Source organism: Oncorhynchus kisutch, linkage group LG1, assembly GCF_002021735.2.
Source record: "Oncorhynchus kisutch isolate 150728-3 linkage group LG1, Okis_V2, whole genome shotgun sequence".
Classification (NCBI taxonomy): Eukaryota; Metazoa; Chordata; class Actinopteri; order Salmoniformes; family Salmonidae; genus Oncorhynchus; species Oncorhynchus kisutch.
In genome coordinates, this window is record NC_034174.2 from 64,736,520 (window position 1) to 64,751,257 (window position 14,738).

A 14,738-nucleotide genomic window follows, 5' to 3' on the forward strand; every position below is an offset into this window, starting at 1 on the left:
CAGTGTAAACTAGAACCAATTAGCAGCATGTCATTTCACTGATTTGTTCCACAACATCCAGTTTCATCACACCCTCCATCAGCGGAGGGAAGACAGCAGAGCAGCAATCACACACTCAAACCATCCATGTAATTATCTAATCATCTGCTCCAGCATCCGCCTGTTTGTCCGTATAGGTCCTGCATGTGTGTGTGTGTGAGAGAGAGAGGGAACATGCGATACACATGCGCAAGTCTGGCTGTGATACATGTATATACATTAATGCCCAATATACCACAGTGCTGTCACAGTCAGACTTTCATGGCCACTCCCCCCCTCCCTCCCTCCCCTCCCACTCTGCCTGACCCTGTCCTCTAGTCAGCCGAGGGGACGATATGACAGCCTGCTGACAGGCCTGATGGGGCGCCCCTCCCCCCGCTGCTGCTCACACACGCACAGACATAGACATGGTCGCTCACACGGTCACACACACACACTCTCTCTCTCTCTCTCTCATACACACACACACACACTCACACACACACACACACACACACACACACACACACACACACACACACACACACACACACACACACACACACCCACGCACACCCATGGCTCATCTCATCACCCTGAGCTGCTCCCACTGCGCAGGAGACCCTTCACCCTGCACAGACGCTTAGCCAGCTGACAACCTCACACACACAGTTGGACACACACACACACCCATATCCCTTTCTTCTTTGAGTAGAGAGAGAGAGAGAGAGAGAGAGAGAGGAAAAGGGAGGATGAAAGGGGTGGGAGAGAGAGAGAGAGAGGAAAAGGGAGGATGAAAGGGGTGAGAGAGAGAGAGAGAGAGAGAGAGAGAGAGAGAGAGAGAGGAAAAGGGAGGATGAAAGGGGTGGGAGAGAGAGAGAGAGAGGAAAAGGGAGGATGAAAGGGGTGAGAGAGAGAGAGAGAGAGAGAGAGAGAGAGAGAGAGGAAAAGGGAGGATGAAAGGGGTGAGAGAGAGAGAGAGAGGAAAAGGGAGGACGAATGGGGTGAGAGAGAGAGACCCCCATCTTAATTCACATAATGTAGATATTATCCAAGGTTTTACAAGTACTGAGAGATGTTTGACCTCTGGAGACATGGGGGACCTTGGATTCTCACAGAATAATGATCAGCAACAGAGCACTTCTCTATATTACCCCTATCTGTATCCACCAAAGTCTAACTCACTCCCATCTTCACATAGGCCTACTATGTGGTCACAGTGTTCATTCATAGGGGCTTGCTGATTGGATGCCAGCCCAGAGACAAGGAGGACGCTGGGCGATTGGGCGCCTCTGTGCCCCTGAGTGTCATTGGACATGTGTGTCCTGGCCCTCTGCCATTTCATTTTAAATGAGTGTGTTTGTGTCCCTCGCTTGTCGTAACTCAAACCACATGCCCACCGACATGTCCGCTCTACACAAACAACCCTGGCAATGCCAGTCGCTCACTGTGCCATCCTGGAATCATAATCGGTATTAGTAAGGGGGGGGGGGTAAATGAATCAAAAGACTCCCTCGTTTTCCTCTCGTTTCCTCTCTTGCATGATTCTGACAACGTTAGTCACGCAGCAGTGGCGTTGACGGGCTGAACGGCTGCCAAGAAACGAGGGTATGAAACCAGAAAGAAAAGCTAGCCTTTCTGAATGAAGAACAGGTTTTAAAGACTGTTGCTCTGTTTTGCGCTAACTGGCTGTTACGAACGCCTCTTGGAGGAGGGAACGCAACACCCTGCTACAACTCAACTCCCCGTGGAGTGAAAAAAGGAACGTGATTGTAGGTGCGGATGACAGAGGCAGAGAATATGACCGTTTACAGGGAATTTATTCTCCCTTCACACGGTAATGTGGGGAAAAGGGGCTGGACGGAACCAAAGCAAAGAAAGTTCAAGTTAAAGTTCCCCCTCTCCTACCTTACCTGCCTACACACTGGTTACCTATTCTTAGCACCACCTGGCGCTAACCAAAACACAGGGGGTGGTCCGCCCAGGTCTTAACTAGTGTGTATAGACAGAGTAAATACTACGGGTATATGTTTGCCCGCAGGCCTCTAGCCTAAACACTCCCAAGGGGCCTTCCCCTTCCCCCCTGGGAACAAATGAAACAGAATAATTCACCAAACTTAGTGAACAATTTGAATAAACCAAAAACACTAGGTACTATGGTATACACATACCGCTACAGGAGCGGCTACAAAACACTTTCAACATATTTACCAGACCAACAACCAACACAGGACACACAAAGAAGCTCTCTCCCCTGGGGAAGGAACACTGGCTTTTCAAGCTGCAGAAGGAGTTGGTGTTTGAAGATCCAGCTGTTTCCCCTGACAAGAAGGCGGGGTCAGAGCTCCACTCTGCAATGAGGCTGGCCAATCAGCTGCTTGGAATCCAGGAAACCATCCTGAAATACACACACATACAAACCCACAACACAGAAACTGGGGAACGTAACACTGGCTCCAAGTGATGGCTAACAACGTTGACTGGATTGCGTTGGTTTTGAGGGCAGTTCGTGTGATTAGCGCAACGGCGGCCATTTTGTCTCCGTCACACGTCTCCAGTTTCCTCCCCGGCAGGTGGTTACGGATGGGAAATATCGGAGACAGATAGCCATCTTAGGGCAAACAAAAGCTTGATTGAAGTCCTGCGGAGTGCAATAAGAAAGGATCACAGCTCTGTAGCCGACAGGAGCCTTTTCTCATTGCATCGTGGATGTGTCACATAATGATATTCATATTATGATATATGATATTCATCATTAACAGTTCAGGTTTGACTGATAATGCAGACAACATGAAATGGAATCAGAATATTATGCAGGATTGATTTGATTCCTAAATAATCTAGTTTGATTGAGGCCTGCCGCCGTCACACGCTGTCTGCTCTGCTTCCTGTAAATATCCCAGTATGTCTCCCAAATGGCACCCTATTCTCTTTTTAGTGCACTACTTTTGACCCGGACCCATAGGCCTCTGGTCAAAAGTAGTGCATAGTATGGTATCATGACACAAGGCGAGACCCAGATGCAGACAAAGGAGGCAGATGGTTGGAGTCTTACAATGTTTATTAATCCAAAAGGGGTAGGCAAGAGAATGGTCGTGGACAGGCAAAAGGTCAAAACCAGATCAGGAGTCCAGGAGGTACAGAATGGCAGAGTCCAGGAGGTACAGAGTGGCAGACAGGTCATGGTTAAGGCAGGCAGAATGGTCAGGCAGGCGGGTACAGAGTCCAGAACAGGCAAGGGTCAAAACCGGGAGGACTAGAAAAAGGTGAATAGCAAAGGCAGGAGTATGGGGAAAATGCTGGTTTACTTGGAAACATACAAGATGTACTGGCACAGAGAGACAGGAACCACAGGGATAAATACACTGGGGAAAATCAGCAACACCTGGAGGGGGTGGAGACAATCACAGGAACAGGTGAAACAGATCAGGGCGTGACATATGGGGTACAATTTGGGATGCACACCCTCTACTTCCTATGCCACTTACTTAGCGTCTGATGTGCTGCAATGTTTTTCACCTATCATTATAATTCCGAGGCAATACAACTCAAAGGGGAGGGGCATACACTTTCAAGGTGTCGTCTGAAGACAGTCAAAGGGGAGGGGCATACACTTTCAAGGTGTCGTCTGAAGACAGTCAAAGGGGAGGGGCATACACTTTCAAGGTGTCGTCTGAAGACAGTCAAAGGGGAGGGGCATACACTTTCAAGGTGTCGTCTGAAGACAGTCAAAGTGAAACGTTTTCCGCAATGTTTAGTTTTTTATTGCCTCAAAAGAACAGGTGCAGATGCTCAGTGACCCAGACCATAGCCATCACATCGTTTATACATCCTTCCTATTTTTACAATAAACTGACGTAGGCTACAATATTACATGGAGTTAGGAAGTACAGCTGTTCTCAAACCAGTCTGGAGGATAGAGTTCACCTTTAGACTCACAGCACAAAACAAACAGAAGTTCCACTCTACTGCACAGACGTATGACACACACGCACGCACTGTACACACACACACACTGCACACACACACTGTTGTTAGGTTCTAAATGAACCTAGTAAAACTCACGGATGATTAGTAAAGCTTAAACCAAGTTTATTCGCGCGTTGGGTCAATACAGCTGCATTAGACAAAAACATATTCACACAAGCATTGATATTTAACCCTTTCACAGGTACCATCACACGGGTGTGATTGTTCTACAGTGGTCCCTGAAGCGTATGATCACACCCGTGTTACTAGGATGCTAATTTAGAAAGATGATTTAGAACGGCCTGTTTCGAATGACGCAACCATCAGCATTTGAGCTGGTCACACTTTTTCCAGAAACTATTTACACAAACACAGTCCTTACAAAGTTATGTCCAGAATGTGAGCAGTTTATTTTTGGATGCAATATTCAGATATTCACAGAAGTATCTATTGCATAACACAATCATCCAAACCAGAAAAGTGTAGGCTACATTTGTCCTAGCAACACAATCGGTCATATTTTTATAACTCTCGGCTGACATAAACTACAATAGGAATTAGCTAATGACTGCCTTGCCTGGTTCACCAACTATTTTGCAGACAGAGTTCAGTGTGTCAAATCGGATGGCATGTTGTCCGGTCCTCTTGCAGTCTCTATGGGGGTGCCACAGGGTTCAATTCTCGGGCCGACTCTTTTCTCTGTATATATCAATGATGTTGCTCTTGCGCGGGCGATTCCCTGATCCACCTCTACGCAGACGACACCATTCTGTATACTTCTGGCCCTTCCTTGGACACTGTGCTATCTAACCTCCAAACAAGCTTCAATGCCATTCAACACTCCTTCCGTGGCCTCCAACTGCTCTTAAACGCTAGTAAAACCAAATGCATGCTTTTCAACCGTTCACTGCCTGCACCCGCATGCCCGACTAGCATCACACCCTGGATGGTTCCGACCTGGAATATGTGGACATCTATAAGTACCTAGGTGTCTGGCTAGACTGTAAAATCTCCTTCCAGACTCATATCAAACATCTCCAATCTAAAATCAAATATAGAGTCGGCTTTCTATTCCACAACAAAGCCTCCTTCACTCTTCCCAAACTTACCCTAGTAAAACTGACTATCCTACCGATCCTCGACTTCGGCGATGTCATCTACAAAATAGCTTCCAATACTCTACTCAGCAAACTGGATGCAGTTTATCACAGTGCCATTCGTTTTGTTACTAAAGCACCTTATACCACCCACCACTGCGACCTGTATGCTCTAGTCGGCTGGTCCTCGCTGCATATTCGTCGCCAGACCCACTGGCTCCAGGTCATCTGCAAGTCCATGCTAGGTAAAGCTACACCTTATCTCAGTTCACTTGTCACGATGGCAACACCCACCCGTAGCACGCGCTCCAGCAGCCTTTCCTTCCAGTTCTCTGCTGCCTGTGACTGGAACGAATTGCAAAAATCGCTGAAGTTGGAGACTTTTATGTCCCTCACCAACTTTAAACATCTGCTATCTGAGCAGCTAACTGATCGCTGCAGCTGTACATAGTCCATCGGTAAATAGCCCACCCAATTTACCTACCTCATCCCCATACTGTTTTTATTTATTTACTTTTCTGCTCTTTTGCACACCAGTATCTCTACCTGCACATGACCATCTGATCATTTATCACTCCAGTGTTGATCTGCTAAAATTGTAATTATTCGCCTACCTCCTCATGCCTTTTGCACACAATGTATATAGACTCTTTTTTTCTTTTTTTCTACTGTGTTATTGACTTGTTTATTGTTAACTCCATGTGTAACTCTGTGTTGTTGTCTGTTCACACTGCTATGCTTTATCTTGGCCAGGTCGCAGTTATAAATGAGAACTTGTTCTCAACTAGCCTACCTGGTTAAATAAAGGTGAAATAAAAAAATTAAAAATAAAATAGCAATTACTATGTATAATTAATCACATCACGAGTGAGCTCACCATTGATCTAAACGATAGAGTAAAACACTTTCTAGAAATCGAAAGTAATCCGACGATTAGTTTCAGCGCACCGCAATGCTTTCTTTCTGTTTATTGGTCTGTTTATACTATGCATGTTGAAGGGGTGTGTCGTCTACCATCGTTCACATCCCACCATTCACTTCCTGAAGTTCTCAAAAAATTTGTGAACCCTTACTCATCTCATTTTGTTATAGCATCTTTGGTCCGACAGACGATTACGTGAAACCCAGGATCCATTGTATGTCAACAAACATGGCTCCACACATAGCTGGAATTAGCTTAGCTCATCATAATCAGTACAACCTTCAAAAAAGTATTTTACACACATAATATGTGCCCATTACAATCTATGCAAGAATCGGAATGCATGATTTATCACCGGTACTTGAAAACATGAGAATAAAACAGTAAATATATAAATAATTACCGAATCAAAATATTTTCTGATAGTGATTTATTGATACAAATGGCACGTGCCAGCAGTCAATTACGTAACCTCTAAATCCCACTCTGACCCATTCAGTGTTGTTGTTTATGTATGTATCTAGAGAGCTAAGCTGTAGCATTAGCATTGTCTTCCAAAAGGAAACAACTCACAAATGCGGAAATTCTGGAGATTTCTTACAATTCTGACAATGAGTCAGTATGAAAGTCAGGAATCAGATTCTGACAGTGACAGTGAGGAGCTGCCCCCCAGCCATTGAGAACCCTATATCTGAGGACCACTTGTCCACATACAAAGTCCCCGGTCCCTTTGAAGATGCTGGTGGTGATGGAGGCAGACCGACAGTGGATGAAGTACAGGAGTTCTGTGGTAGATGGAAGGCTGCCAGCCATTTCACCCCTCCTGGCCCTGCTGTTTGCTTTGATGAGTCCCAGTCTGGAGTGCCCCCTTGCCATTTCCATCTGAGGCAGAGTGCTTCAAGTTGTAACTGACAGAGAGGCTGGTGGGAGACATAGTAGAGACCAATTGCTAAGCCTTGGAGCTACAGAAGAAGAGAGAGCCAGGATTGGGGTGGACAACCACAATTAGTGAAATGTATACCTTCCTGGTGACAGTCCTTCTCATGGGGATAGTAAATAATAACTCCCTATGAGAATACTGGAGCGCCGATCCTATGTTTGCATCTCTCTTCTTTGCCACCCTCTTTTCCCAAGATCGCTTCCTAGTTCTGCTGTGATAACTGCATTTCGTCAACAACGCTACTGCCATCCTAAACGACCCGTTATACAAAATAAGAAATGTTCTTACCAGCCTAACAATAGCATTTGGTTGAGTGTGACATACAAAGACCAATGCATTGATGAGCACGAGGGGCTCGGGGTGTCCTTGTCCGTGGTGATGACCATGCTGGCTCCTCACCTCAGCAAGGGACACACTTTGTACGTGGACAGCAGTCCCACACACTCTTCCAGCATCTGCTCTCCAACAACACAGGGGCTTGTGGCACGGTCAGGTCAAACAGGAAGGGGATGCCGGCATTCAGATGCAAGAAGATGCAGAGAGGGGAGGCGGAGTTCAAGGAGCACGGTCAACAGCTGGCAGTAAAGTGGCATGACAAACGAGACGTCCATGTCCTCTCCACTGTCCATACAGCAGCCATGTCAGCCACAGGGAAGGTGGACCACCTGACAGAAGAGAGAAAAATCAAACCAGACTACGTGCTTGATTATAACCTCACAATGTGGGCCGTGGATACGGTGGACATGATAAACAGCTTTGTGGAATGCACTCGGAAAACAACCAGGCGGTATAAAATATATTGTTCCATCTGATCAACGCAGCCCTCAATGGCCACATAGTTCAGGTGATGATGATTACTGAGCAAGGGAGTTTTTGTAATTGGACGTACAGTTCACATGCAAGTCACATACAGAAACTATTAACGTAATAAGGCACTTACTTTGATAGAAACGGATGGATTTGAACCAGGGTGTCTGTAGTGACGCCTATAGCACTGAGATGCTGTGCCTTAGACCGCTGGGGAGTCATAAGGCTTCAGAATACAACACATGCTAATACTTCTCTGAAGCAATTAGCATTGTTTTCCAGAGCTAATAAAAGAATGTAGCTAGCTACCTTAGCATTGAGTATAACACCATAAAGGTTATGAAACGAGTAACGTTACCTTGCGTGTCCGCGGTTATAAGGAATATACACAAAAACATTGTGCTACAGTAGAAACGACATAACATGACATGCAGAAACGATTTTAACTTAAATAAGGCACTTACTTTGATAGAAACATTTCCAAAGTTGTTATTGGTAACGAAAACAACTATGACTGCGATGCAGGTAACAGATGGAACATGTGAACTTGTGTGTGCAGGACGGGAGATGAGCTAATGTCTGCAGACTTGAACTGCACTAACAATTGGGAAGTGTTTGGGGAATTTTGTCCGGGTCAGAAAAATGAATTGGTCCGCATAAGTAAAAAATGACTACTTTTATGTGAATGAATGAGCCGGAACACACCTCAATTCAAACTGTTCTCAGAAAAAAAAAAAAATTGCTCGAAAATAATATGAAATTGACAAATTGAAAAACAGCCTATAATTAAAAACAGGCTGCGTGCCTTGGTTTGTGGGCAGCGCGGATTAAATGCACTGATGCGTAACAATCACATTCTGGAATGGAGAGAACATTCTAAGAGTTAGAGATATTTGGAATGCAAAGTTTATCTCTTTCTCCTATGCCGAGTCTCCTCCTCTATATCTGAACTGCCAACTGTTGCTAGACGGAACCTTAGTGATATATCTTCCTCACTTCATCTGACCTGACCTCTGCCCCATAGTGCTCGCTCCTCCCCAACTCACGGCGGTCGTGGTGACTGGTACCAGACTGTGTCTTTCCTTCTCCCATATGATCCCCGATTGGCTAACGACAACACATCCTGACAGAATGGAAACGTTTTATACTCCCCTCTCTCCCTCAGTGACACGAACAAGTATATTTTGTGATTTCACAAGTCAAGAAATCAGAACCCAACACTGTCACCACATGTACAAAAACACACAGCCTCCCCCCACACACCACACAGTGTGTTCGACAAAGTGTACCCCACTACATACAGACGCTCCTATTGGACTCAGTACCACCAGCCTTATGTAATGCATCATTAAAGCTTAAAGCTTATGCTCTTTCATGTGTTAATACTGTACAGTAAAAGCCTCCACTAGAGATTGTCTTCCATTAGGCTCATACTCTGACAAAATGTACATTTATTTGTATACATACAGTACATGCAGTACTGCAGGAGTGTTGTGTTTAACTGTCAGTACAGTAAAGAACAGTACTTTACTTTGTCTTTGCTTGTTATGTGAAATAGGCTACATGGGAGTGTGAGCGATGTGAAGGACAGAGAGAGTTGGGGGATATGTTGGTTGGATGGGGAGGGGGATTCTTGATGGGGGAAGGGCTCAATCCTGCCATTCAGAGCCGGACGGACGAGTGTGGGTGAAGAGGTGGAGGAGGGAGACAGTGGCAGCTCATCTTGTCTGCGGTGAAACCTCTTTCAGAAATCCCATCAAATTGCAGAGGCGCACGCACACACACACACACACACACACAGATGTCAGCCACACTTATCTCCTCTCACTCTCAAGGATGAGATTCAGACAGAGACTTACAGTATTAGACTCACATCCTCTCCTCTTTCTAACAAGAGCTCTCAGAACTATATTTACTGCATAACAGGGCCTGGAGATAGTAGGTTATAGACAACAGCATCCTGTTGTCCATACAAACTCCATACAAATGACCCTCTCATCCCAACACATGACATGTTGTACGGGCTGTGTTTGGCGTGAGAGGCTTGTTAAAGGCTTCTGTGTTTATAGTATATTCAACAGTGGTGTCCTTGAGTCTGTAGGGAAACAGATGAGCTAGCCAGAGGAACATGTTGTGTCTGTATCGTGTGTGTTTCGGTAATAAATGTGTGTGCGTGTGAGTGTGCTTGTGTGTGTGTGTGTGTGTGTGTGTGTGGTGTTTGCCGTCTGAGCTCCAAAACACACATGCATGGAGACACACTGTCTCTTTCTCTCCTGCATTATAGCGTTGGGATTGTTACTTCAAATGAGTGTGTGTTTTATTTGCTCGTATTACAGTATGCGGTCATTCATATCAACTTCCTTTTCCAAATGCACTTATTGTAAGTCCCTCGGGATAAGAGGGTCTGCTCAATCAAATCTAAAACATAAGCGTGTTCTGTAGAGAGAGGAAATTGACTGTAGCCCACCTCCACCACCATGTCCATTAGCCTTGTCTCCATCTGTCACGATAGGCCAACACACACACACACACACACACACACACACACACACACACACACACACACACACACACACACACACACACACACACACACACACACACACACACACACACACAACCCCTCAGATCTCTCACCCAGACCACTCACAGGTCAGCTGTCCAATAGGGACTTGGTCGGCACGGTAACGCCAAGGTTTTAGCCAATCGATGCGAAAGAAAATGGAGTCAAGTGACGGGAGTGAAAGCAGACACAGCGCTGTGGTCTCAGGGGTGATCTCTACTTCTTCATGTCTAGTAGGAGGAAATGGATACAGTGTAAATTGATGAGGGAAATACATGAGAAACCTAGGAGAATCCTTCCGCCCAGTGGGGTATAGCAGAAATCAGTGAAGGCAAGGGTTTTGGGTTGCGGTAGATTCCTTTTATTTTTAAATGGTAAGGAGTTTGGAATGTTGTGGGGGAATCAATGGTAGGATCACTGTACCGTGGAGAGAGCAATGTGTGTGAGAGACACACACACTGACACACAGAAGTAGACCGCACACACACACTGACACACAGAAGTAGACCGCACACACTCACACACTGACACACAGAAGTAGACCACACACACACACACACACACATCCTCTCTCTCACAGGCTCCAACTATCACTCTTCCTTAATAATGCAAAAACTAAACCACCCACTGGCAGGGAGTCTCTCTGCATCTCTCTGTCTCTGACACACACTCCTCTTTCGTCCTCTCCCTCGCTCCTCTCATCTCTGAAACGGACACATGTCTCCCCTGTCGGTGCCCCTTTGACCGTATGATGTGTAGATCTCCCTCTTTTTCTGATGCTGTTGCCCGCTCACTGTTCTGGCCATCTGCTACTCATACAGTTTGGATCACACTACTGAACGGTGCTTCACCCTCATGATCAACGCAGTGCTGTCGTTTGATCTAGCTGATTGATTGATGTTTCATTGTGTTTCTCTAAAGCTCGGGGGCTTGGAAGCAGGTTCAACGTTTCTCTCGTCATAGTACGATAATGAGTTGGTGGTTTATTCAAAGTGACTCACTGTGAATGCAGTACAGGACCGAAGGTGTTTTGACCTGACCAGGATCGACTTTTGACCCTACATTCCAGGGCACAGTGTTTCCTGGTCAGGGTCATGTGGTCAGTGACTCCTGGTCTGAAGTATACAACAGGTCCCCATGCAGGCATCTAGCAGCGCAGCAGGTAGACTTGTGGTTAAAGCTGGTGCCAATATCTGAGCTGACAAGGTAGAAAATCGGTCGATGTGCCCTTGAGCAAGCCACTTCACCCTAATTTTCTCCAGGGGCGCCGTACTACTATGGCTGACCCTGTAAATCAACACTTTTCACTGCACCGATCCCGTGTATGTGACAATAACACATTTAAATCTCATAACCTTCTTCAGCCAACTGATCAATGGAAACCATAGTTAATGTAACCTCTGCTCTGTCTGTGTGCTGTGTGTTTGAAACACACGGTAGTTAATGTAACCTCTGCTCTGTCTGTGTGCTGTGTGTTTGAAACACACGGTAGTTAATGTAACCTCTGCTCTGTCTGTGTGCTGTGTGTTTGAAACACACGGTAGTTAATGTAACCTCTGCTCTGTCTGTGTGCTGTGTGTTTGAAACACACGGTAGTTAATGTAACCTCTGCTCTGTGTTTGAACCATACAGAAGTTAATGTAACCTCTGCTCTGTGTGTTTGAACCATACAGTAGTTAATGTAACCTCTGCTCTGTGTGTTTGAAACATACAGTAGTTAATATAACCTCTGCTCTGTGTGTTTGAAACATACAGTAGTTAATGTAACCTCTGCTCTGTGTGTTTGAAACATACAGTAGTTAATGTAACCTCTGCTCTGTGTGTTTGAACCATACAGTAGTTCATGTAACCTCTGCTCTGTGTTTGAACCATACAGTAGTTAATGTAACCTCTGCTCTGTGTGTTTGAACCATACAGTAGTTCATGTAACCTCTGCTCTGTATGTTTGAACCATACAGTAGTTAATGTAACCTCTGCTCTGTGTGTTTGAACCGTACAGTAGTTCATGTAACCTCTGCTCTGTGTGTTTGAACCGTACAGTAGTTAATGTAACCTCTGCTCTGTGTGTTTGAACCGTACAGTAGTTCATGTAACCTCTGCTCTGTATGTTTGAACCGTACAGTAGTTCATGTAACCCCTGGTCTGTGTATTTGAACCGTACAGTAGTTCATGTAACCTCTGCTCTGTGTTTCTGTCTCATAGATTTCTCGGGGTGCCCCCAGGCAGAGGGAGCTGCCCCTTGACAGGACCTCTGCCCTTTGACCTCATCTACACAGACTACCACGGCATGCAGCAGATGAAGCAGCACATGGGGCTTTCGCTCAAGAGACACAAGTATGTGTGTGTGTGTGTGTGTGTGTGTGTGTGTGTGTGTGTGTGTGTGTGTGTGTGTGTGTGTGTGTGTGTGTGTGTGTGTGTGTGTGTGTGTGTGTGTGTGTGTGTGTGTGCGTGGGTGCATGCGTGCATGTGTGTGTGTGCGTGCGTGTGCACGTACGTGCCAGTGTGTATAATATACATGTGTCAGTGTGTTATCATAGCTCAGGTTTACGGCCTGTGTTTATGAGTCCATAATGGCTGCTTATTAGATGCTACTGAAGTGTCTCTCTGCTCGTAACTCACACAGTTAGTTAATCCCCTATAGGTCAGTAAAACATCCCTCAGTCTCCGGCCAGACTGTCAGTCCTGTCTAATCCTATGATGGAAGGGGAGGGGGAGGCATCAATACAAAAGGACAGCACCACAGCAGTAACAATACACACTCTCTCCATCAATTGGGAATTACATGACAGGTCTTCCTTTTGAAGTCCACACAGGCATAAATGCATTCAGAGAAACACAAACACACACATAGACAACAAAAAGCACATACAGTTGAAGTCGGAAGTTTACATACACTTAAGTTGGAGTCATTAAAAATAGTTTTCAACCACTCCACAAATGTTTTGTTAACAAACTATAGTTTTGGAAAGTGAATGACACAAGTCATTTTTCCAACAATTGTTTACAGACAGATTATTACACTAAGTCACTGTATCACAATTCCAGTGGGTCAGAAGTTTACATACACTATGTTGACTGTGCTTTTAAACAGCTTGGAAAATGCCAGAAAATTATGCCATGGCTTTAGAAGCTTCTGATAGGCTAATTTACATCATTTGAATCAATTAGAGGTGCACCTGTGGATGTATTTCAAGGCCTACCTTCAAACACAGTGCCTCCCTGCTTGACATGAACCAGATACACACAGACATGTTCAGTGCCGTCTGTCTGACATACACCATTGGCAGATTGTTCTGCTCGGCAACAAATAGCACCAACTAGAACACATACAGCACAACGCTCATACCAGCTCATCTTCTATATACAGTATGCTCCAGCTCAGCTGTCAACAGCTTATTACTGCTGTTGTACTGGTTGGGGTCTGCGTCGAGGTTAACTATCGATCGTAGGGAGGCACTGAGAGAGTGAGATAGAGGGGAAGAAAGATAGAAGGGAGAGTGCAAATGGAAGAGTGGCAAGCCTCTTGACTCAAACTGACACCAGATAACAGCCGATGCCCACGCCATGTATTTTTTAAATCCAATTATGAATGAGGGATGAGAGAGTTTTGGTAGTCGTGCGTGTGTATGCATTTTTGTGTGTGTGTGCGCGTGTGTGTGTGTGTGCGTGTGCGTGAGCGCAAGAGCATGGTAAGTGAACCCTGAAATCCACCCAGCATCCTCTCTGGCTGTGTATGTGTGTGTGGATGTGTTTAATTATACTTGTGGGGACCAGAAGTCCCCACAGGAATAGTAAACAAACAAAAAGTTAGTCAAATAGGGGATTTAGGGTTACGGGATCTATGGGATTTAGGGTTAGAATTAGGTTCAGTGTTAGGAGCTAGTTTAGGGTTATGGTTAGGTTTTGGGGTTAAGTTTAGGGTCAGGCTTAAGGTTAGGGTTAAGCTATTTTGAATGGGGCTGACTTGTGTCCCCCCACAAGGTTAGTTGTACAAGATTGTGTGTGTGTGTGCCTGTGTATCACGTTGCAGGGAAGACCCAGATGCAGACAGTGTCGAAGTAACAAAAGTGTATTACTAGAACAGGGGGCAGGCAAAACGACAGGTCAAGGGCAGGCAGAGATCAGTAGTCCAGATCAGAGTCCAAAAGGTACAGAACAGGAGGCAGTCTCAGGGTCAAGGCAGGCACAGGTCAATCATCCAGTGTGGTGTGACAAGGTACAGAACGGCAGGCAGGCTCAGAGCAGGCAGAATGGTCAAAACCCGGAAAACTATAAAACAGGAACTAGAAACAGGCAGGAGCAAGGGGAAAACCGCTGGTAGACTTGACGAACAAAAAAAACTGGCAACAGACACAGAGAACACAGGCATAAATACACTGGGGATAATGGGGAAGATGAGCGACGCCTGGAGGGGGGTGGAGA

At 45.5% G+C, this 14,738-nt stretch overlaps 1 protein-coding gene across 2 annotated transcripts in view; it reads left to right on the forward strand.

Moving 5' to 3' along the window:
- LOC109888546 (alpha-1,6-mannosylglycoprotein 6-beta-N-acetylglucosaminyltransferase B) overlaps positions 1-14,738 on the forward strand; it is a 145,511-nt gene that overhangs the window by 87,789 nt on the left and 42,984 nt on the right. For both annotated transcript variants that reach the window (XM_031829832.1, XM_031829821.1), the window contains exon 9: positions 12,519-12,650. In XM_031829832.1, coding sequence (XP_031685692.1) covers positions 12,519-12,650 — 132 coding nt within the window. The remainder of the gene's footprint in view (positions 1-12,518; positions 12,651-14,738) is intronic.